Source organism: Cnephaeus nilssonii (genome assembly GCF_951640355.1).
Source record: "Cnephaeus nilssonii genome assembly, chromosome: 12".
Classification (NCBI taxonomy): Eukaryota; Metazoa; Chordata; class Mammalia; order Chiroptera; family Vespertilionidae; genus Cnephaeus; species Cnephaeus nilssonii.
This window is the reverse complement of record NC_137083.1, coordinates 12,916,670-12,940,840: the sequence shown is the minus strand read 5'-3', so window position 1 is coordinate 12,940,840 and position 24,171 is coordinate 12,916,670. Positions and strand designations below refer to the sequence as shown.

At 40.6% G+C, this 24,171-nt stretch overlaps 1 protein-coding gene across 2 annotated transcripts in view; it reads left to right on the top strand.

The window, feature by feature from the left end:
* The window catches only part of STK31 (serine/threonine kinase 31), a 52,467-nt gene extending 28,660 nt beyond the window's left edge, over positions 1-23,807 (top strand). The window contains exons 12-23 of one of the 2 annotated variants that reach the window (XM_079786037.1): positions 343-459; positions 1,518-1,637; positions 3,919-4,050; positions 5,273-5,374; positions 7,763-7,843; positions 10,430-10,555; positions 11,175-11,300; positions 11,480-11,566; positions 12,248-12,397; positions 14,202-14,324; positions 21,063-21,131; positions 23,463-23,807. In XM_079786037.1, the coding sequence (XP_079642163.1) occupies positions 343-459; positions 1,518-1,637; positions 3,919-4,050; positions 5,273-5,374; positions 7,763-7,843; positions 10,430-10,555; positions 11,175-11,300; positions 11,480-11,566; positions 12,248-12,397; positions 14,202-14,324; positions 21,063-21,131; positions 23,463-23,690 (1,461 nt within the window). In that variant the 3' untranslated portion in view covers positions 23,691-23,807. The remainder of the gene's footprint in view (positions 1-342; positions 460-1,517; positions 1,638-3,918; positions 4,051-5,272; positions 5,375-7,762; positions 7,844-10,429; positions 10,556-11,174; positions 11,301-11,479; positions 11,567-12,247; positions 12,398-14,201; positions 14,325-21,062; positions 21,132-23,462) is intronic. The other variant, XM_079786038.1, reaches the window with a different exon arrangement.
* Positions 23,808-24,171: the final 364 nt, after the last annotated feature.

Here is a 24,171-nt window from a genome sequence, read left to right as displayed (position 1 = left end):
ACCAGTTTTTAGTAAGACTAACTCTTACTATTCCCACCAAACATCTTGGTCTTGTCTCTTCCTCTCCCCCACCCCCATACTTTTCCTCTGTATTCTCTTACCTCTGTTAACCACTAACTACTATAAAAAAAATCGGTTGGTTTTTTTTTTAATGTGTGTGATACATCTGTACCTCCCTCCCCCCATGCATAAGTTACATGAGGATAGTACTTTTTTTCTGTGTATCCTTATTTCCCCCACATTGCTCAGTGAATAGGCTAATGTTCTGTTCCAGTTATAAGGACACAATACTTATTGAAATAATTACATGAGATATTTCATGCTTTTATTTTTATAAATGAGGCTTTTGATCTCTCTGTGGAAGAATCACTGACTTCTGAAGACACAATTGATAATATTGATGAAATCCTAGAGAAGGCTGAGTCAAGTGTCTGCAAAGAGCTGGAGATATCTCTGATTGTGAGTTGATATTTATTGCATCCTTTGAAGCAATATGGTTTGTTTCTCTTGCTGGTTAGAAAATATCAAGACTGGTCTTAGCTTTGCTCTTATAGGCCTGTTAGAAAGAGTAACACTGTCAAGTTCTAATCCAAATACAAAACAAAATCTCATTCTTCCCCAGGCATGGTATTTTCATTTTTAACTCTTTGCACTCGCTTGCTTTTTTCTCGATTCCTTTATTCTAATGCTAACCGTGACATCCGAGTGCAAAAGGTTAATAGGACATTTAACATTAAAAATGAAATCTAATGTTTAATTCTAGGAAATCTAAGTGTAACCACTTTCTGAAGCATTTGATTCTTTAGTCCATCGTACTCAATGACTGAAATAAAAGATTCTGAGAATTTGTGAAAACTTGAAATAAATCTGTGAGAGCTTCGGAAGCAGTTACACATGGGTGATTAATAGCTCCATTTCTCTATTGTGCATATTCTCTGTTGCTATGTCAAGTTAAAAATTAGTGTAGCTCCTCAAAAGGATGTTTTTTAATGTTAATATTGTTCACTAGGATTCTTTCCCAGGTTTTCAGCTGTTTACCAAAGTCTCAGTAGTAATGTTCTTCATTTTACTTACAGTATTTCTTTTTACCGTTTGTGATTTTATTTAGATTAGTATTAAAAATATATACTTAACTGTATTCTCTTTTGTCAAATAGTCCTCATTTAGATGGTTTTGTCAGACTTAACTTTAGAAATGGTTGTTAATAGATTATTCTAAAAATAGCTTTGTGTTTAGTTCCTACATTTAGCATTGTAGTATTCCTGATTTTCTTTAATGTTCCTCTACTCCAGACACCTGTAAGAATAATAGTGTAATGGGAGTAAAATTCCCATATGTACATCTTTGACAATCATTCTTTCTTCTGTCTAGAAAAAGATTTGTGTTTAAGAAGTATTTTGAAATGGATATAGAAATGTGTTAAAGGCATCATTTTGAAGTTTTTCCATTGTTATTGAAAGTTTTAACTGTTTTGGATACTCCTTTGTCTATAATTCCATGTGTGTGATTTCATTTAGGAGCAAGGTGATGCAGACAAGGAAATCATTTTAAGTACATATAGTCAGGTACTACAGAAGATCCATTCAGAGGAAAGGCTTATTGCTGCAGTACAATCCAAGTACAAACACAGTATTGAGGTTGGATCATGCTTTATTCTATTTGTCTTCTGTGTTGATGCTTTGTATTTTTTAATACTTAAACTTTTCTCAGGTAGTTTAATACCCCGTGTGTAGGTAAATTATTTGTTATTGTTAGTAAAGCACTGTCCTGCTGTAAGCTGGTATGTAATTAAATTCTCCCTGCAGCTTTCTCACCTCTCAGCCTTCATAGAATTTAAGAGGGTTAGGGCCTTGCTCTGGATTAGGTTTTTGCTTAAGGAAATGTGGCTGGTCTGATCTAGCCAGATCACTAAACTTTTTCTATATTAGCAATAAGGCTGTTATGCTTTCTTATCATTTGTGTGTTCACTTAATTTAAAACTTTTCCTTTGCATTCACAACTTGGCTAGCTGACGCAACGTCCTAGCTTCTGGCCTATCTCAGCTTTCAACGTTCTTCACTAAGCTTACTCATTTCTAGGTTTTAAGTGAGAGATGTGTGATTCTTCCTTTCACTTGAACACTTAGAGGCCATTATAGGATTACTAGAGGCCCAGTGCATGAAATACGTGCATGGATAGGGTCCCTAGGCCTGGCCTGTGATCAGGGCCAATCAGGGCCTCCAGCTGCTGGCCAGGGCCTTCCTTCACTGTCTGCTGGCTGCTGGCTGCTGGCTGCTGGCTGCTGGCTGCTGGCAGCTGGCAGGGGCTTATCTTCCCTGGCTGCCGGCTGCCAGCTGGGACCTTCCTTCGTTCCGTGCTGCCCCCTGGTAGTCAGTGCATATCATAGCGAGCGACCAAACTCCCAGTCTTCCAGTCAAACTCCCAAGGGGACACTTTGCATATTAGCCTTTTATATATATAGATTAATTGGCCCAATTTCATTATTGTTGTGTCTCAGGAAATAGGGAGGCCCAAAGAGAAGGAGAGAGATGGGAGAAGGGCTGATTAGTGGAGCAGTCACACATAGCATTTATTGGTTAAGTTTGCTATATTATATGGGTGTGGCTCCCAAAACAATTACCGTGGTAATATCAGAGATCACTGATCACTGATCACCATAACAAATATCATAATAATGAAAAAGTTTGAAATATTGTGAGAAGTGCCAAAATGTGACACAAAAACATGGAATAAGCAAATGCTGTTGGAAAAATGGTGCCGATAGACTTGCTTGACCAGGGTTGCCACAAACCTTCAATTAGTAAAAAAACAGTACTGCAAAGCGCAATAAAGGAAAGCACAATAAAATGACGTGTGCCTTTTTTTTCTTTGTATGGTGACTTGTATGTATGTATGTGTATTATGTGCATTATATCATTTTGTGAACTGTTTTGAAAATGTTTTCTTTATTTAATGGTGTAGTATGAACATTTTCCCATATGATAAGTCATTTTTCAAAAAATTCTGATCCAAGGATATGTTTCCATTGATTTTTAGAGAGAGAGGAAGGGGGGAAGTGGGGGAGAGATGAGAAACATCAATCATTTGCCTCCTGTACTCGCTCTGACTGGGGACCAAACCTGCAACCTAGGTATGTACCCTAACTGGGAATTGAACCTGCAACATTATTTGGTGTACAGGACGACGCTCCAACTAACTGAGCCACCTGGCCAGGGCTGAGAAGTCATTCCTCGTACAGATATACAGTGAACTGTTCCTCTGCATTAGACATTAAGGTTACTTTGAATTTTATTTTACCATCAATAATACTGTACATAACTTTGTACTTAATTTTTTTCCTTTATGGTATATTTATTCTTTTTAAAAAAGTCCTTTATTGTTTAAAGTACTACATATGAATCCTTTCCCCCCCCTGACCTCTCCCCGGTTGTTCCCACCTCCGCAGCACATGCCCTCACCCTATATTTATTTTTGTATGTCTGTTTTCTCAGATTCCTAAAAATTATTAATTATTAAGTCAAAAGGAATGAATATTCTTAAAACTTGATACATATTATGAAACTACTTTTGGGAAAGGTAATTTTTTAAAAAATAAATCTTTATTGTTCAGATGGGAAAGGTAATTTTAATTTACATTGTCATTAGAAATTCCAATTTGCATATTCTCTAGCAAAGTATGCCTTACTGTATGTGTTAGCTTGAGATATTACTTTTACCTTTGCTTTTCAATACTGGAACAGATATTCTTCTAAATAGAAATATGGATAATTAAGAAATCAAGTGTTGAATTATCTTGTAGACTTTATTTCAACCTGCATTCAGTAAATACTAGTTGAATCTTAATAGATAAGTAATAAATGGTCTGTAAGTGACTATGCTGTCTGTTTTGAAAATGTGATAATTCTTTCTCTTACTTAGTTTAAGAAGCAGATTATCGAAAGTTTAAATAAGAGCCCCAATCTGGATCATTTGCTGTCCATTAAAAAGACACTGAAAAACTTAAAAGCTCGACTGAGATGGAAATTGGTTGAAAAGAATAATTTGGAAGAAGTAAGCAAATAGTTGTTGTCACTGAACTCTTTGTGTGCCTCACTTTACTTGGGCTCTGCTTTATAAAAGTAATGCGTAAATGTTCTCTTTTGAATAGAATAGAATCATTATTCACATTTTTATACATTTTATCTTTTCCCCTCTGTGTATGTAAATAAAATTATTACATTAATAGTGTAAACATTTTTCCATGTCACTAAATGCTCTTTGAAAACAGTTTACATGGCTGCCTTGGTTTTCAGTAACATAAATATTTTTTAATAATTTGAAAAACTCTTTTGGTTTGGACTGTTATATAATGTCTATTACAATACAAACCTACTACATGCAAGGCTTGTATTGGGGTGTTCCCCAAAGGTAGAATTTTGTTATAAACTATTTTTCAGATCATGATGTCTTCTGTTCACTTCTTTTTTAAATAGTTGTACATATTGTTTCTTTATTGTTTCTTGGAAATATTTAAAGTTGTTTTTATATGATAATAGAACTAGAAGAATTAGGACATTCTAATCTTCATTAACTTTCTTCCTTAGTTTTAAAACTTTGTGAAATTTTGGGAATTCTTAGTTTTCCCTTGAGAACTTGATTTAAAAAGAGTTTTATATTATGTCTTAATCCAATTTGAATGAGCTCTGTTTCTCTTTGAAGCACTTAAGTGGAATATAATGGTTTAATATTTTTCCAGTTTTATTGTGTTCTGGGCTGTGGGGAATGGTGTCTTTTTCAGTTTAATTTTTTTAACTTTTGGAGAAATATATCTAACTTTGAAAATGTGCCATTTAAGATGGCTTATTATCACTGGAGTCTTTCCTCTAGTAGACATGCCACACATTTACTCATTAAAAAAACACAAACCCAAATCTTATGTAGAAAACCATTCCAGGGCATTTAATTGTATTCTGGTTCCTATTCTTGACACTTACTTTCTGATGGCAGTTGGTCATCTTTATTGTAGAGAAATTCTTCAGCAAATTTTAAGAGGTGAGAAAAAAATCTATATAATTTACTTTGTCTTTATTTTTTATAATTCCTTTTCAGAGGTTTTAGAAAATTAGTGTTAGAATATTAATTCAACAAGTGCTATTATGTGCTAGGTACATAGGATATGTAGAAATCAGATGGAGTGATTTGCTTAGAAGTTGCATTAATTCTTACTAGGAAGACTTATTTTCAGTCTACTTTAACAAGCCTGTAAGGTCACTTTTTTTCTTTCTGATTAAAGTCTGATGACCATGATGGATCTGAAATTGAGAAAATAAAACAAGAAATAACTCAGTTACGTAATAGTGTCTTTCAGGAAATTTATCGTGAGCGAGAGGAATATGTAAGTATTTGATTCTTTGAAGTTTTGAATTAGTTTGAACTAGATATTGAATTAATATATCCATTTTATGAAGTGGACTATAATAACAAGGATAGAGATATTGGCATAGTTATGTATTGGCACAGTAATGTTTATGTGAATTTAGATATTAATTTCTGATGACAAAATAATTTATTACCATTGTACCAAATGTGGAAATTACACAAAATTATAAAGAAGAAAAAACATCACCATAATTTTCCTACTTGTGGTAACAATAGTGATCATTGTTAATTTTTGACGTTATCTTTCCTTTCGTCTTTTTTTGCTTATTTTTACAAGACTTGAGATGATAGCATAAACACAATTTGCACATTGCTTATATTCTGCTTAACAGAAAACCTGAAGATTTTTCCTTTATTAAATTTCATATGAACATCATTTTGGTATAATACCGCAATGACAGCATTAATAGGGCAGCATAAATTAGTTGAAGAATATAACAAAAAAACTACCTGGTTTTGGGTGGGGGAGACGTTGCATCTTTAAGTCTCTAATCTACCACTAGTTTTTGTGAGTCAGTCATCATATTTTCTCTTTAAAATGCAAGAGTATTGTATTTTATGTATCAGGAATGCAATGTGAACTAAGTTAAGAACATTGCTTTGAAAAAATAAAAATATTGTGAAATAATAGACATTTTAAGGTTATATTTCATTTAGCAAACTCACATGACTGTGTACTTCAGTATTCACCTTGAATAAAATAGCTATCTTCCAGTGACTTGATAAGTGTCTAGAAATTTCAGTTAATGAATATGTGATAAATAACTTTTCTAAGAATCCTCGATTTTCACATTTGCTTCAAAGTGGCTTTTGTAGAGCTACATATTTTTTTTCAAGGTGTTTATGTGTGTTTCCTCCTAAATGACATAGCTGTTATTTAAACATGACACTGTGTTCTTTTTTTTTTTTTTGAGAAATAAGGACAATTTCATAATTCAAATTGGTGTATTGTCACACTTTTTCATTTTAGCTTGAAGTTAGTGCAGAGCTTGACCGTAGGCAAGGTTCTGTGTTTATTTATGTATACCAGGCCTAAAATTGGTAATCAAGTTTTTCTTCTGTTAGTAAAGATGGTATTTTATTTTTTTTATTTTTTATTTTTTTAAATTTCTTTATTGATTAAGGTGTCACATATTTGTCCTCATCCCCCCATTCCCATCCCACACCCCTCCCCATGGATGCCCCAACCCCCTGTTGAACTTAACCATTGGTTAGGCTCTTATGCATGCACACAAGACCTTTGGTTGATCTCGCCCTTCTCTCCCCACCCTCCCCTATCCTCCCTCTGAGGCCCGATAGTCCGATCGATGCCTCCTTGTTTCTGGTTCTGTTCTTGTTCATCAGTCCATGTTGTTCATCATTTCCCCTAGATGAGCGAAATCATGTGTCACTAGAGATATACTTATAAGAATTGAATGTGCGACGAGCAATAATAGTTATGCTGACAGGCAAATGAATCAGTCTGTAGTGAGTTTCTTTCTGGACCAACAGTTCTTTTGAGACCCAATATCAATGTCCACCAGTTCCTTATGAGTACATGTTGGCACTGACCCCTCAGCTCTGGATGGTGGACAAATGGTGGTAATGCAGGTCCGACTCCCTCTGGTTTGGTCTCGGCCGGACCCAGGGGCACGGCTTCACCCGGATCCAGGGGCCCACGGCCTCACCCGGACCCGGGACCCAGGCTCACCCGGATCCAGGGGCCCACGGCCTCACCCGGACCCGGGACCCAGGCTCACCCAGATCCAGGGGCCCACGGCCTCACCCGGACCCGGGACCCAGGCTCACCCGGATCCAGGGGCCCACGGCCTCACCCGGACCCGGGACCCAGGCTCACCCGGATCCAGGGGCCCACGGCCTCACCCGGACCCGGGACCCAGGCTCACCCGGATCCAGGGGCCCACGGCCTCACCTGGACCCGGGACCCAGGCTCACCCGGATCCAGGGGCCCACGGCCTCTCCCGGACCCGGGGCCAGGCTCACCCGGATCCAGGGGTCCACGGCCTCACCCGGACCCGGGACCCAGACTCACCCTGACCCAGTTCCCAGCCTCACCCGGACCCAGGGGCGCGCAGCTTCACCCGGATCCGGGACCCAGCAGGGTTTCGTCTTCTTGATCCCATTTCCTGTTGGTCAATTCCAAAAGATGGTATTTTAGATCTAAGATGATTCTTGGCTTTCATTTGCTATTTTTTTTTATAGTAGAAGGCAGAATCAGTGATTATATATCTTAGGGCACACACATATCTTCTTAGATATATAATAAGGGAGATACTGCTATGTTATTTTTTCCCAAAGGCCAACATATCACAATTGAATATATATCTATATTTTTTAAACTTAGGAGAAGCTGAATAACTTGGTACAGAAATGGTTCCCTGAGCTACCTCTGCTTCATCCTGAAATAGGATTACTTAAATACATGGTAAGCTTTGTTTCCCGAGAATTACTACTCTGCAGACAGTGTTGAAACTAATGATGTTAAAAATTGTATGTCAGTGTTAAATTTATAATATCCATACTATAAAAATGTTTATGATGAGTAGTGTCTGGGTATTATGAGAACTTTTTCTCAAAACTGTCTTTAACCTTTTGCACTCGGATGTAGAGTGTGATTCGACACGGTTAGCATTAGAATAAAGGAATCGAGAAAAAAGCAAGCGAGTGCAAAGGGTTAATACTGGCACAGTGCATTCTAGGTGTTTTATTTTTTGAAATAATAGCAGTTTTAGCTGCTGGCCAAGAGTTAGAATAAAAGCAGGACACTGCTAGTCATGAGGAATTTATGCCAAATGTATCTTTTTAAAAAATATATATATTTTATTGATTTTTTACAGAGAGGAAGGGAGAGGGATAGAGAGCTAGAAACATCGATGAGAGAGAAACATCGACCAGCTGCCTCCTGCACGCCCCCTACTTGGGATGTGCCCGCAACCAATGTACATGCCCTTGACCGGAAACGAACCTGGGACCTTTCAGTCCACAGACCGATGCTCTATCCACAGAGCCAAACTGGTTTTGGTGCCAAATGTATCTTTTAAGTTAAAGCAGATTGGAGAAAATTGTAGAGATGTTGGTTAAGCTAGAGATGTTGATGTGGGTATAGTTTTCTAGGCCAATAGGATTCAAAGGCTGGAAAATCAGAGTACTAGATAGAAGGGCAGTGTGGAGCAGGATGGTAGACTCTGGCTCTTAAGGCAGAATTTGTTAGCTCTGTGTTTTATATTGCCTGGTAGTGATGGGGGCTAGATATGATAGTTATTCTTTTTAAAAAATACATTTTTATTGATTTCAGAGAGGAAGGGAGAGGGGAAAGAGAGACAGAAATATCAATGATGAGAGAAAATCACTGATCAACTGCCTCCTGCACAACCCCCACTGGAGGTCAAGCCCACAACCTGAGCATGTGCCCCTAACTGGAATCGAACCTGGGACCCTTCAGTCCACAGGCTGATGCTCCATCCATTGAGCCAAACCAGCTAGGGCATGGTATTTCTTCTTAAAGATTGACATTAAGTCCATGATAACAGATGTGGGACACAAAGGGATATTCACATATTTGTGAATTCATAAATGTGAAGATTAATGTCTCTTAAATTGTTAAAGTAATTATTGTAAAATCTTTCCAGATGGAACTTTAAAAATAATGTGGGTTTTTTCATGCAATTATCCTACCTAATAAAAAGGTAATATGTAAATTACCATCACTCTGCTACGCCCACGATTGGGCCAGCGGGAGACATGGGCGGGACTTGGGGTGGCTGGAGTGATTGGGCCGCAGGACGCTGAGCTCGCGTTGTGGCAATGCGAGCTCAGCGTCTGGGCCTTGGCTGTGCTGCAGCACAGACGGGCCTCTGGGGCCGCAAGCCGGCGTTTTGGAGGTTTGGAGGCGGCGCGGGTGGGCGGGCGGCGTGGCTCCCGGGGGAGGAGTCTGGCGGCAGTTGGGCCGCAGGAGCAGGAGCGCGCTGCGGTGTCCCGGTGTCCCTGTGTCCCTGTGTCCGTAGAGGACGTGGGTTTCCACGAAGGCAGAGGAGGCGGCGGCGGCCCCAGCATTCCGGCCTGGGCTCCGGCCTGCCTCAGCCTAGGGGCCCTGGGACTTCAGAGCTGCCGGCCACACCGGGTCCCGACCAGCGGACAGACAGCCTACACGTGCATGATTAAATCATGCACTGGGCCTCTAGTTTAACTATAGCTTAGAGACTATCCATGTAGAATGGGTGAGTGAATATGTGGTGCCATGTAGGACTTGAAAATTAATTTAAAAATATGCTAACCTATTTTATTGTGGAAGAATATAAAAGGGTTAAATCAGGGATTATGGACTTCTTTAATGGTTTTAAGATGTTTAACTGAGATGCGTACTTAGGAAACCTCTGTGGATTGATTATAGGTTGTGGGTATTGACAACATTTAAGAAAAATCCAAAGCAGTTTTACAGTCCTTGTTACTAAAATTGTACCGCAGTGAAACTTGCTTGACCTAAGTTGTTGATATTCAAGTTTTAGTGCAAAACATTATTTCTTTTTAAAAGTAGCAGGAATAATTTAGTAGAATGAAAATACTTGAAATTCATTTTCACCCTTGAGGATTCCACTTCAAACAGATGCAGAGTTACTAGAATTACTTCATAGTAGTCATAATTTTTAGGCTTCTCATTCCCATTTTACAACCTTCTTTTTATTGTCATTTTAATATTTTAGAAAATGCAAGAAGTTTCACAAGTAAACATCAGGGTTCCTTGGAAGCATGTCTGGTTTACTCCAGTCTTTTTCAGAGTCTGTTCTCTAACTGTAGTAGCAATTAAATTGATAATGATAATACTTTGGGTTGTGGTTCAAGAGCCAGGAACTAGAAAAAAAAAAAAAAAAGAAACTTTAAATATTTTTATTTCCTTGGTTTCTCCAGTAGGGTTAATGATGTCCAATTCAGCTAATAGCACGTAACTAATTATGTTGATGATTTAAGCATTGGGATTGTTTGGATTATTACTTTAACAAAAACTTGTGCCTAGAACTCTGGTGGTCTTCTTACCATGAGCTTGGAACGGGATCTTCTTGATGCTGAGCCCATGAAAGAACTTAGCAGCAAGCGTCCTTTGTTATGTTCTGAGGTTAATGGGCAGATAATTCTTTTAAAGGTAAGTTTAAGTTATTCTGACTTATGGGAGATTCAGAAATGTAACGGGCTGTGGTGTTACTTTTTAGGAAAGTAAAAGCCCACTGTTTGTTTTCTAAATTTTATTAGTTGACCAGCTTGATGATTATGCTCCTGTTTGATAACCAGAAATAATTTTGAATTTAAAGCTTTCCTAAGTAATATATGTTTCTTAATAGGAAATACTTGCTTTCCTTTTTAAGTGAATTTATTACATTCTATCTAGTAGCTTTTTAAAATTTTTGTTTTTCTTATACTTCTCTTTGAAATGAGTTACTATAAAATTTTACCTGTTTTGCCAACTCAGTCTTCTATTCTTTGATTTCTTCTCTTAATTTATCTGGGAAACTGTTATCATGATAATAGGTTAATTTGGCCTCAGTGGCATGCATTGTGGATATATATTAAGTCACAAGTAGAATTGTTCTTTCCTTTCTAAATTACAGCATTCAAAGCAGATAAAAATGTACTCAAAAAGTTTAAAAATAAAATTAGATGTAATTTAACTTATGTAAAAATCATGACGTTGAAGTTGGAATGATGTATCATTAGAGTGGGATTTTTAATCTTGGAATTACCAGTGTCTCTCTTTTTGGTACAAGGGCTACTCTGTGGATGTTGATACAGAAGCCAGGGTGGTTCAGAGAACAGCTGCCTATCACAGAGCTTGGAGAGAAGCTAAGGAAGAGTCTGGGTTGCTACCATTGATATTCCTATTTCTGTGTAAGGTAAAGTTATACTAATCTCTTGCAGAAAATGTTGCATTTTAAAAAAGTTTTAGCTTCCAGTATTAGTGAGGCAATTATTCATTCCTTTTAAATTAAGGTATCTTGAACAATCAATATATACTAAAAATATATTGAAGAATTTTTTACCTTGAGTCTTATTTTCTGTTTTTGCTTCTTAGTCCGATCCTATGGCTTATCTGATGGTCCCATACTATCCTAGAGCAAACTTGAGTGCTATTCAAGCCAGTATGCCTCTAACTTCAGAGGTAAGTAAAAAAAAAAAATCTATTCCCATGAATGTGCTGAATGAGAAAATAACAGCTAATGTCTATGGAGGGCATATTACTTGCTTTATACTATGTAAAATTTTGACTCATATTACTGTATTTGTCACATCAACCCTGTGATATGAGTTATCCCATTAAATACAGATGAAAAAATGTGAGGCTCACAGAGATTAAATGACTTGCACAGGGTCCCTTAACCAGTGGTAGAGTTGGGACTTGAAATTGGGTCTTTTTGGTACCAAAGCTCATGCTTAAAACTATTAAGCTGTACTGTAAGTTGCATTGTATATATAGCACTTGGTATTATAGGTACTTGAGTGACAACTTTAATTTCTGTCATAAATTTGAATTAGTAATACCAATAAAGGACATCCTGAATTTTCCTGCCTGGTAACACTATTTCAGTCTCCTTTTCTCCCCTAGATACCTTATATAGTCATTATTTATAATCTAAGTCTTCTTAGAGACTGAATTTTAAGTCATGTATAGATGATGTCACCAGTTACATAATCATAGCTTCTGTCTAATTCTTTCTCTATGCTATATTCTTAATAAAGATTCATTTGGAGGAAACTTTACTCATTTCTGGAATAGTCTTTTAGTTATGTATTAAAATGATTTGCCTACTTCCTGACTTCTTTTGTGTGTATTTATCTATAGGAAGCTTTAAAGGTCATGAAAGGTGTTGCTCAAGGCCTGCATACCTTGCACAAGGCTGACATAATTCATGGATCACTTCATCAGAATAATGTATTTGCTTTAAACCGTGAACAAGGAATTGTTGGAGATTTTGACTTCACCAAATCTGTGGTAAAATAACACGATTTTACAAATAGGTCCTAAACATCGTTTAATATTATTAGGCAGTATTTTAACACTTTTACATGATACGATAATCCTATATAATAAAGTGGTAATATGCAAATTGACCATCACACTCTTGCACAAGATGGCCACCCCATGTGGTCACGCCCATGTGGTCACAAGATGGCTGCCCCCATGTCATCACAAGTTGGCCAACAAGATGGCTGGCAGGTGAGGGCAGTTGTGGGCGATCAGGAGCAGGGGAGGGCAGTTAGGGGCGACCAGGCCAGCAGGAGAGGGCAGTTGGGGGCCACTGGGCTGGCAGGGGAGTGGTTAGGGTGTGATCAGGCTGGTAGGCAGAAGTGGTTAGGGTCAATCAGGCAGGCAGGCAGGTGATTGGTTGGGAGCCAGCAGTCCTGGATTGTGAGAGGGATGTCCAACAACTGGCAGTTGGACATCCCCCGAGGGGTCCCAGATTGGAGAGGGTGCAGGCTGGGCTGAGGGACACCCCCCTGCAGTGCACGAATTTTGTGCACTGGGCCTCTAATTATAAGATGCTTTGCCTTTCGTTTAAGTTGTATTATGTAGTATAAGCAATTTGTTATCAGCTAGGTGCTGGAACAGAGTTTCTAAATTTTTGCATTATGTTTTGTAACTATCAGTCTTAAGAGCAAGCTGACATTGTAGTCAGTGGCATTGACAACACTAAACATTATTGTATCATCATCAAGATACATTTAATTGCTAGGAAATAGACAGGGAAAACTAGGTGGCTATTTCCTGCCTCTCCTTCTATTAATACCTTCCCTCCTAATAGATTATATAAGATATATATATATATATTTTTTTTATTTTTTATTTTTTATTTTTTTTTGCTATTTTTTAAATTAATAGACATTTTTTAGGAACTTGGGAACCAAGGGTGAAGACAGGAGGAGGAGAAGAGATAATTAACAGTAATATGTGCTAGGTGATTACCAATTATTTTTAGCTTTCCCATGACTCTGTAAGGTAGATATTATTTCCATTTTACAAGTTAATTTAGGCTCAAAGAATTAGGTAAAGCCTAAGGTCACACAGCAAATAAGTGGAGAGGAGAATTGCAGCCAAGGTCTGTCTAAATCCAGGTTTCATGTTCTTTTTTAAAAAAAGATACATTTTTATTGATGTCAGAGAGGAAGGGAGAGAGAGGGAGAGAAACATCACTGGTGAAAGAGAATCATTGATCAGCTCCCTCCTGCATGCTCCACACTGGGGATTGAGCCTGCAACCCAGGCATGTGACCTGACCAGGAATTGAACCGTGACCTCCTGGTTCATAGGTCGGTGCTCAACCACTGAGCCACAGAGTGTTCAGTCAACTAGATATCTTTTGTTCTTGTTACTAGATATCTTTTGACACATCAGAAATGGTATACTTAGAAAATGGTCAGTAAAGAAGGAAAATACTTTGTAGACTTTCAGTTTTTTTAAAAGTTACTTAGAATATTTTAGAATTAGAAAATAGCACATCTTCTCTTCCCTTATGACATTTATTTTAAAAATGTACCAAATGTTTAAATACTTAGTGGTTCTTAGTTTTAAATCTACTTGGATCTACAGTGTGAAATGTAACCGAAGTCTCACTGTTAATTTTATGACACTGATTTTAGGAGCAGTTTATAATAGAAATTAGGTAAAAATACTTGGTGACAAAAGAGAATGGAGTATTACAAATTAGTTTTTGTTGTTGTTGAATAGATATAGAGTACTTCACAGAGAGCCACCTCAACTGTGTTGCCTCTAAGATATTTAACCTGCTGTTTTTCTAGAGTCAGCGAGCCTCACTGAACATGATGGTTGGTGACTTGAGTTTGATATCACCTGAAGTGAAAATGGGAAAACCTGCTTCTCCAAGTTCTGACTTGTATGCGTATGGCTGCATTTTATTGTGGGTATGTTATTTTTTATTGAAATAGGTCATTTATTTATATACTGTGTGTGTGTGTGTGTGTGTGTGTGTGTGTGTATGTGTGTCAGTATATAAACTGATGATTTTGTAGGGATTTTCCTCAACAAAAAAGCAGTGATAGATTTTTAGTAGAAAGTTGCTTGTTTTCCTTTTAAAAAAGTTTTATGACAAACTGTTGACATACTTTCTATCACCTATTATATACTTTCTACAAATTGGCTTGCTATATATTTATATATCACACTTGTCTTAGTTTTATTAAAGTCAAGATTAACAGTGAAAATGATTTTGTCTTGTATTATATGGAAGCATTTTATCCATATGTGGAAAATAAATGCTGAGTGAACCTTGAGTAAATATTCCTGATTTCAATGTAAACCAGATGGCGATTTTTTATTCAGGTTTAAACCCATTCTTCCTGTGAATTATGAGGGATTAAGTATTAATCAGGGAAGGATGTCTGTTCTCACTTCTGCTTACAATTGTACTAGAGGTTCTAACCCAGGGTTGTGCAAAATAAAGGGCCATATGGTAAGTATTTAAGGTCTCTATAGTATGAAAGCAGCCATCGACAATATGTAAATGAATGAGTGTTATGGACATTGAAATTTGAATTTGTTAAAATTTTAATATGTCAAGAAATAGTATTTTTTTATTTTCTTTTTTTTTTTTTTTTTATTTCTTTATTGATTAAGGTGTCATATATTTGTCCTCATCCCCCCATTCCCATCCCACCCCCCTCCCCATGGATGCCCCAACCCTCTGTTGAACTTAAGCATTGGTTAGGCTCATATGCATGCACACAAGACCTTTGGTTGATCTCTCCCCCCTCCCCCCACCCTCCCCTATCCTCCCTCTGAGGCCCGATAGTCCGATCGATGCCTCCTTGTTTCTGGTTCTGTTCTTGTTCATCAGTCTATGTTGTTCATCATTTCCCCTAGATGAGCGAAATCATGTGTCACTAGAGATATACTTATAAGAATTGAATGTGCGACGAGCAATAATAGTTATGCTGACAGGCAAACGAATCAGTCTGTAGTGAGTTTCTTTCTGGTCCAACAGTTCTTTTGAGACCCAATATCAATGTCCACCAGTTCCTTATGAGTACATGTCGGCACTGACCCCTCAGCTCTGGATGGTGGACAAATGGTGGTAATGCAGGTCCGACTCCCTCTGGTTTGGTCTCGGCCGGATCCAGGGGCACGGCTTCACCCGGATCCAGGGTCCCACGGCCTCACCCGGACCCGGGATCCAGTCTCACTCGGATCTAGGGGCACACAGCCTCGCCCAGACCCAGGATTCAGCTTCATCCGGACCCAGGGGCGCATGGCCTCACCCGGACCCAGGGGCGCGTGGCCTCTCCCAGACCCAGGGTCGCGTGGCCTCACCCGGATCCAGGGGCCCACGGCCTCACCCGGACCAGGGACCCAGTCTCACCCGGATCCAGGGGCCCACGGCCTCACCCGGACCCGGGGCCAGGCTCACCCGGATCCAGGGGCCCACGGCCTCGCCCGGACCCGGGACCCAGGCTCACCCGGATCCAGGGGCCCAGGGCCTCGCCCGGACCCGGGACCCAGGCTCACCCGGATCCAGGGGCCCAGGGCCTCGCCCGGACCCGGGACCCAGGCTCACCCGGATCCAGGGGCCCAGGGCCTCGCCCGGACCCGGGACCCAGGCTCACCCGGATCCAGGGGCCCAGGGCCTCGCCCGGACCCGGGACCCAGGCTCACCCGGATCCAGGGGCCCAGGGCCTCGCCCGGACCCGGGACCCAGGCTCACCCGGATCCAGGGGCCCAGGGCCTCCCCCGGACCCGGGACCCAGGCTCACCCGGATCCAGGGGCCCAGGGCCTCGCCCGGACCCGGGACCCAGGCTCACCCGGATCCAGGGGCCCAGGGCCTCGCCCGGACCCGGGACCCAGGCTCACCCGGATCCAGGGGCCCAGGGCCTCGCCCGGACCCGGGACCCAGGCTCACCCGGATCCAGGGGCCCAGGGCCTCGCCCGGACCCGGGACCCAGGCTCACCCGGATCCTGGGGCCCAGGGCCTCGCCCGGACCCGGGACCCAGGCTCACCCGGATCCAGGGGCCCAGGGCCTCGCCCGGACCCGGGACCCAGGCTCACCCGGATCCAGGGGCCCAGGGCCTCGCCCGGACCCGGGACCCAGGCTCACCCGGATCCAGGGGCCCAGGGCCTCGCCCGGACCCGGGACCCAGGCTCACCCGGATCCAGGGGCCCAGGGCCTCGCCCGGACCCGGGACCCAGGCTCACCCGGATCCAGGGGCCCAGGGCCTCGCCCAGACCCGGGACCCAGGCTCACCCGGATCCAGGGGCCCAGGGCCTCGCCCGGACCCGGGACCCAGGCTCACCCGGATCCAGGGGCCCAGGGCCTCGCCCGGACCCGGGACCCAGGCTCACCCGGATCCAGGGGCCCAGGGCCTCGCCCGGACCCGGGACCCAGGCTCACCCGGATCCAGGGGCCCAGGGCCTCGCCCGGACCCGGGACCCAGGCTCACCCGGATCCAGGGGCCCAGGGCCTCGCCCGGACCCGGGACTATTTTTTTTTTTTTTATTTTCTTTTAAACATTAAAAAATGGCTTCCAGGCTGTACAAAAATAAGCATTGGAATAGATTTGGCATACAGGCCATAATTTGCTGATCCTGGTCTAGCCAGTGTACTAAGGCAATAAAAAGAAGTAAAAAACACACTGTTTGAAAAGGAAGAAGTAAAGCTGTCTTTATTATGTAGAAAATATGTAGGAATGTACGTAAGAGCAACTAGAACTTTAGTGAGGTTGCAGGAAAAAACATCAGCATAATAATTGTGTTTTCATGTATTAGCAAAATAGGAAATTGAAATACATCACTTACAGTAGAGACAGCTATACACTGAAAATTAAAAAGTGTTGTTTAGAGAAATTAAAGGAGACCTAAATAAGTGGAGAAATGTACCATGCTCATGGACTAGAAGATTCAATGTTGAAGGATCTGAATTCTTCTCAAATTGGTCTGCAGAGTCAATACAATTTCAACAACAATACTTCTAGGCTTTCAGTAATTGTCAATCAAATTCTATAATTTATATGACAATACATAGGATCTGAGATAGCTAAAATAATTTCGAAAAAGCATAATGTTGGAGGACTTAAACTATCTGAATTTAAGACTTAATGAAATTAAAAATCAGGAAAGTGTGATGTTGGTGTACACTTAGACATACAGATCAGTGGGGCAGAATAGAGACAGTAGGAATAGACACAATTATATGTGGCTGGTTGATTAAAAATAGTATTTTATTTTTTATTATAATTGACATACAATATTACATTAATTTCAGGTGTAAAAACCAGTTATTAGACATTTATACAACTTAAGTGATAACCCTGATAAATCTAGTACCCATCTAACACTATACAGTTAATAAAATATTATTGACTAGATTCCCTATACTGTACTTTATATTCCCATGACTGTTCTATAACTACCACTTTGTATTTCCTAATCCCTACACCTTTTTTCACCCATTCCCTCATCCCATTTGGCAACCCTCAGTTTTTTTGTATCTATAAGTCTGTTTCTGGTCTGCTTGTTCGTTTATTTAATTTTTAGGTTCCACATGTAAGTGAAATCATATTGCATTTGTATCTCTGACTTATTGCACTTAGCATAATACCATCTAGGTCCATCCATGTTATTGCAGATGGCAGGATTTCATTCTTTTTTTTATGGCTGAATAATTTCATTGTATACTAGAGGCCCGGTGCATGAAATTCATGCATGGAGGGGGGTACCCTCAGCCCAGCCTACACCCACTCCAATTGGGGATCCCTCAGGGGATGTCTGACCACCAGGATTGGGCCTAAACCGGCAGTCAGACACCCCTCTCACAGTCTGGGACTGCTGGCTCCTAACTACTCACCTGGCTGCCTGCCTGATTGCCCCTAACAGCTCTGCCTGCCTGCCTGATTGCCCCTAATCTCTCTGCCTGCCTGCCTGATCACCCCTAACTGCCTCTGCCTGCCTAATCATGCCCAGCTGCCCTCCCCTGCTGGCCTGATCTTGTCCCCTACTGCCCTCCTCTGTTGGCCAATTTGGTTCTGATTGGTCAGTTTCTATGCCAGTCTGCGTCAAAAGCTCCACTTCCTAGGCAGCCATTGGCTCCTTACATTCACCCAGATTTGGTTCTGATTGGTCAGTTTCTATGCCAGTCAGCATCTCTGGGCCTATCAACGGGGCCTGATCAGAAAGGTGGTGCTGATCAGCAGCCCCATTGGAGGCCTGGAGAGAAATGGAGGCACGGCTGTTGGCCAGGCTGGGAGAGAGAGGCAAGTTCTGATCAATAGCTGCCACAGAGGCTACAGATCAGACCCTGCCTCTCTCTCTGCAGGCCTCTCTTTGGACCTGATCCGCAGCCCCCTAAGCAGTCAGTGCTGGGTCACCATGGCAACCCAGCATGACTTCGGTCTGGTGGAGCCTTCAGTCATAATGGTCGTTATGACCCTGGCTCTTTATTGTATAGATATGTGCCATGTCTTATTAAATGCTGCAGTGAGAATATGGATGCATATGTCTTTGATTTATTAGTAGTGTGGAGTCAGTTGTTACTCTGCTTTTTCTTGCTGCTTTTAAGATTTTCTCTTTGTCTTTAACCTTTGGCGTTTTAATTATGAAGTGTCTCTGTGTGGGCCTCTTTGGTCTCATCTTGATTGGGACTCTGTGCTTCTTGGACTTGTATGTCTGTTTCCTTCACCAGGTTAGGGAAGTTTTTTGTCATTATGTTTTCAAATAGGTCTTTAATTCCTTGCTCTCTCTCTCCTCCTCCTGGCACCCCCATCATGCAAATGTTGGTTCTTTTGAAGTTGTCACAGAGGTTCCTTAAACTATTCTCATTATTTTTAATTCTTTTTTCTTTTTACTGCTCTGATTTGGTGTTTTTTCCTACCTTGGCTACCAAATCACTGATTTGATTCTCTGCTTCATCCAACCCACTTTGTATTCTTGATGTCAGATATGGTATTCTTCATTTCTTGCTGGTTCTTTTTCATGGTTTCTATGTTCTTTTTCAATAGTTGTAGTTCTCAGTAAGTTCTTTGAGCATCCTTATAACCATTACTTTGAACTCTGATAAATTGCTTGCCTTCATTTCATTTCACTCTTTTTTTCTGGAGATTCCTCCTGTTCTTTCATTTGGGACTTGTTTCTTCATCTGTGTATTAGATAGAACTGCTATGGGGTAGTCTTATGTAGTAGGTGTGCTGTGGGACCTAGTGATTGTACTCTCCTTGATTTCCTGAGCTGGGTACACTAGGAATGTCCCTTGTGTGGCTTATGTGGGCCCTCCTGTTGTAATTGGGTCTCGATTGCTATTGGCCCATTCATGGTCAGGATCAACCCTCAGGCTGGCTGACTGTGAGGCTCATCGCTGACCACACTGTGCAAGCTGCTGTGCTGGTACAGTTTTGAGGTGTCTTGTTGGGTTCAGTAGAACAATCTTCCAGATCACCTGACTTCCATCCTCTAGGAATGTTTCTTGTGGGTTATGTGCACCCCCTGCTGTGGCTGAACTTGAATGATGTTGGCCCTTTTGTGGGTGGGGTTAACCCTTCAGTCTGGGTGACTATAAGGTAAACTTGGATCACCATGCATGAAATGCTGTGCAGGGGCTGCCCCCTGAGGCAGGGTTGTTTCCAGCAGGATCTGGTGCCTGCCAGAATTCCCCTTTGGGTGTGCCACTTGTGTGTGGCTAGTTAGGTTAAGCTTTGGTGTGGTCTGAAGCCCACCACTGGTTGTGTTAGTTCTGGGTCTGCCTGAGTGGGGTTCAGGTACAGGTCACTGTCAGATGTTCTGAGTTACCGACCTTGGGCTGCCTGTCTGTAACTACTACTCTGTTCAGTTTGTGTCTGCATTGACTGGACCTGAGTGTGTGTGGGAGGGGCCAATCTGTGTAAAAGGGTTGCCTTCTTCCAGCTTTGAGCTGGGAGCAGATCTGTAAAAGGACAGAAGCTCCCTGATGTCCACTTTCACCTGTCAGCTACTCCAACTCCCCCTGAGGTTGCCTGGTCTTCCTCCAGAGCCTTCCAAAGGGAGACTGTAGGATGAACCCAGGCTAGCTGAGAATAGGTTTAGGGAAAGTAGCTCCTGGTTCAAAGCCAAACCCCTTTGTTTCTGACAGTCTCCAACTCTAGTTTCCTCTATGGAGGCGCGCTGCAGGTTCAGGTTGGGTACAGGAGCAAGCTTAGCCTACCTGGGCTCAGGACGATAGATCAAAACTCTCTCTTGTTGAGGATGATGCCAGCCCAGCCAGCAGGATGGGGCTAAGCACTTTCTCTGGTCCCAGACAATAGCCTCCCTCTAAAGGTCTTACACTTTGAATGCCCAGCTCTGAGCTGCTCTCCTTCCTGCCATGGAACTACAGGGTTATGTGGGACTTGGCAGAGCTGATCCAGTCTCCAGTTGGGGATGGTGCTTGTAAGGTGAGGAAGTATTAAAAGTTGCTATACTGTGTGCAACCACTCTGATTGATACTTTTTTGGGGGGAACTATTTGGTTGTTTGTGAACAAGTTCTTATTATAATGAACGTATTTTTATCCTGCAAGGGTTAATGTGCTTTCTTTGAGTTAGTTGTTCTCTTCTCACCAGAATCTGAAGAGTTCCAGATTTGACTTTGTTATAGGGTCAGTATTGGTACATTGGGAATTTATTCCTTCTGATTTTCTTTACAGCTTTCTGTTCAAAATCAGGAATTTGAGACAAATGAAGAGGGAATCCCAAAAGTGGATCAGTTTCGTTTGGTATGTGACTTTTTTATTTACTTGTTGCAAATGTGATATAGATGTGTAATAGTAATGTAAACTTAAATATTTGACTGAAAGTATGCTCTAATTATTGTAAGAATGCGAAATAGCATTCACAATAAAGAAATACTGAAAAAAAGTTAAGTACCCTACTTAAATTACTGCCAGAGAATTACTGCTAGAGAAGACTGCTGGAGTGTATGTTTTTCACACAAATTATATAAATAATCTTAAGTAACAATTAAGGAAAAATAGTCTTTTCTGTATCTTCCAAGGTGATATTGTATTAAAATTAATATTTTACTTTAAAAAAATATATTTTTATTGATTTCAGAGAGGAAGGGAGAGGGGGAGAGAGATAGAAACATCTATGATGAGAGAATCATTGATTGGCTGCCTCCTGCACACTCCCTACTGGGGATCGAGCCGCAACCTGGGCATGTGCCCTTGACCAGAATCGAACCTGGGACCCTTCAGTTCACAGGCTGACACTCTATCCACTGAGCCAAATCTCCTAGTGCTGTTTTACTTTTCTTATAAATACCTAGCTATATCTTTTCTTTGTCACACATCTGTGCCATTCATATTGCTTTGCCATTCATATTTGTATTCAGCCAACATAGTTTAAGTTTCTATTCTATATCAGAAATTGAACTAGGGGCTGGGTTACTAGGATTGCAGCATTAAAAAAATTAATAATTTGGAAATGTGAACAAGTAAACAACCAAGATCTATAAATAGAGTATTTTATATGTATATATATATACATACTAGAGACCCGATGCACGAAGATTTATGCAAGAATGGGCCTTCCTTCCCCTGGCTGCCGGCACCGCCTTCGCTCCCCCCGGAGCTGTCTTTCTGCCTTTGCTCCGGCCCAGAGCCGCCTTTCCGCCTTCCCACGCTGCCCAGAGGCCTGCAGCGGCTGGGGCAGTGTGGAATGCCTGCATCGTCGCCATGGTGACAACACAGGTGTCCCGCCCCGCCCCCAGCCGCTTGGTGCCTGCATATGCAAATTAACCTGCCATCTTTGTTGGGTTAATTTGCATACTCCTGATTGGCTGGTGGGCATCACGAAGGTATGATCAATTTGCATCATTCTCTTTTATTAGTGTAGATTTTTTTTACCATTTAGTAAATTTATTTCTGACTTTGATATGATCAAATACTTAAAATCAGAGTTTCACTAACTAGAAAATGGTATGAATGCCTATCTCCAGAATATAAGTATATTTTCCCCATTAAAGGGGGAAGAATGGCAATCACTTGACCCCTAGGAGAAAGGTAAAGATATCACAAGTTTTCATTAGATCAATTCTAAGAAGAATATATTTTCTTTCTCTATAAGAGACTATTTGCAAGACACTATTTTGAAAAAAATAACAGGTATGTTTGACACACATACTCATGATAAAAATACTTAAAAGGTACAATAAAAAACACAAATATTTCTTGCCCTCAATCTAAATTCAGCATTCAGCAGTGTTCTGTATACCATACATATTTAGTAAATATTTACTCATTTAAACATAAAGGAAATGAAAAAGTGTCTTGCTTTTCAGTGAAATCTGGTGCATGTGACAATATTCCTCCTGCTGAAATTTTAGCTAACCTAAAGCATAAGGCAGGGGAGAAGGGCCATTTTCCTTACTTACTGAGCAGAAACCAAGACCCATTCTAGATTTATCAAAGTGCCCACAATAAATAAAGAACGTCTTTTAAATAAAAAATATATTTTTATTGATTTCAGAGAGGGAGAGTAGATATATCAATGATGAAAGCGAATCATTGATTGGTTGCCTGCCTCCTGCATGCCCCCTACTAGAGATCGAGCTCGCAATCTGAGCATGTGCCCTTGACCGGAATCGAACCTGGGACCCCTCAGTCCACAGGCTGACACTTTAAATAGAGTATTTTTAAAAAATAAGTTTTTATTGGTTTCAGAGAGAGAAAAGCAGAGGGAGAGAGCGAGAGGAGCTTCAGTGTACATTTTTATCATGCCAAGCTCTGACTATTACCCTAAAAACGGGAAAGGGGAAGATATAAAATGTCCTGTTTTGGAATTTCACTTGTTTCTTGAGACATTTCAGCTGTGTTTCTTTTGTAACTCAGTTTCATTGTTTAACTATTGAGTAATTCATTTCTGGTAAAAACGGGTTGAATTTTGTAGAAATCTTAAAAAATCTAAATAGGAAAAAGTGATTTTAGATCTGTAACATTGGTTAAAAGTGTTTTTGAATATGATCCTCTTTCCTTATTGCAGGTTTGTCTTTTTGCTTGTTTGTTTTGATTTGATTTTTGTTTTGCCACATCTCTTTTTCCTTGCAGGGTGATAATGTCAAATCCCTCCTATGTAGTTTGATCTATCGGAGAAGTTCAATGACTGCTGAGCAAGTTTTGAATGCTGAATGTTTCTTGCTACCAAAAGAGACACCAACTCCAAACCCAGAAAAAGATACTGAATATGCCCAGTATAAAGAGGAAGAAGAATTAAAGTTGGAGAACTTGGATAAATATAAAGAAAAGACAAGAAGTGGTGAAGCCAACTTTGATTGATAGATTAGGATTCTTTTGTTGTTGCAGATGTTCACTTTAAAAACTTAATTTAGTTTGGTTAAATACACAGGAAAAAACCTGGAAGTGTTCTGTAGCTAGTTGGGTTATGTCTTTGGTATTCCAGTTTTAAAAAATAAAAGATATTTGGCTATGCAAAATGTTGAAACTTTGAAGTTTCATTTAACTGGAGGTGTTAAGGAAAGATTTTCTGTCTATTATTTTTTGAAATTGCATAATTAGACTAATATACTTGTAATAGAAAAGGCTATTAGATTGGTGGACAGATCCTAGGCAGATTTTTAATATGTTGGCCAGCTGATGATGAAGGGTAATGCTTTTGTTCAATAAATGATAGTTGCTTCACTTTGTACCCAGTTCTGGGGATAGAAAATAAATAAAAGGTGGTCTTTACACTTACAAAGCACACAATCTGTTGAGAAAGTCAGAGATATAAACAGATCTTCATAATATAATATGGAGC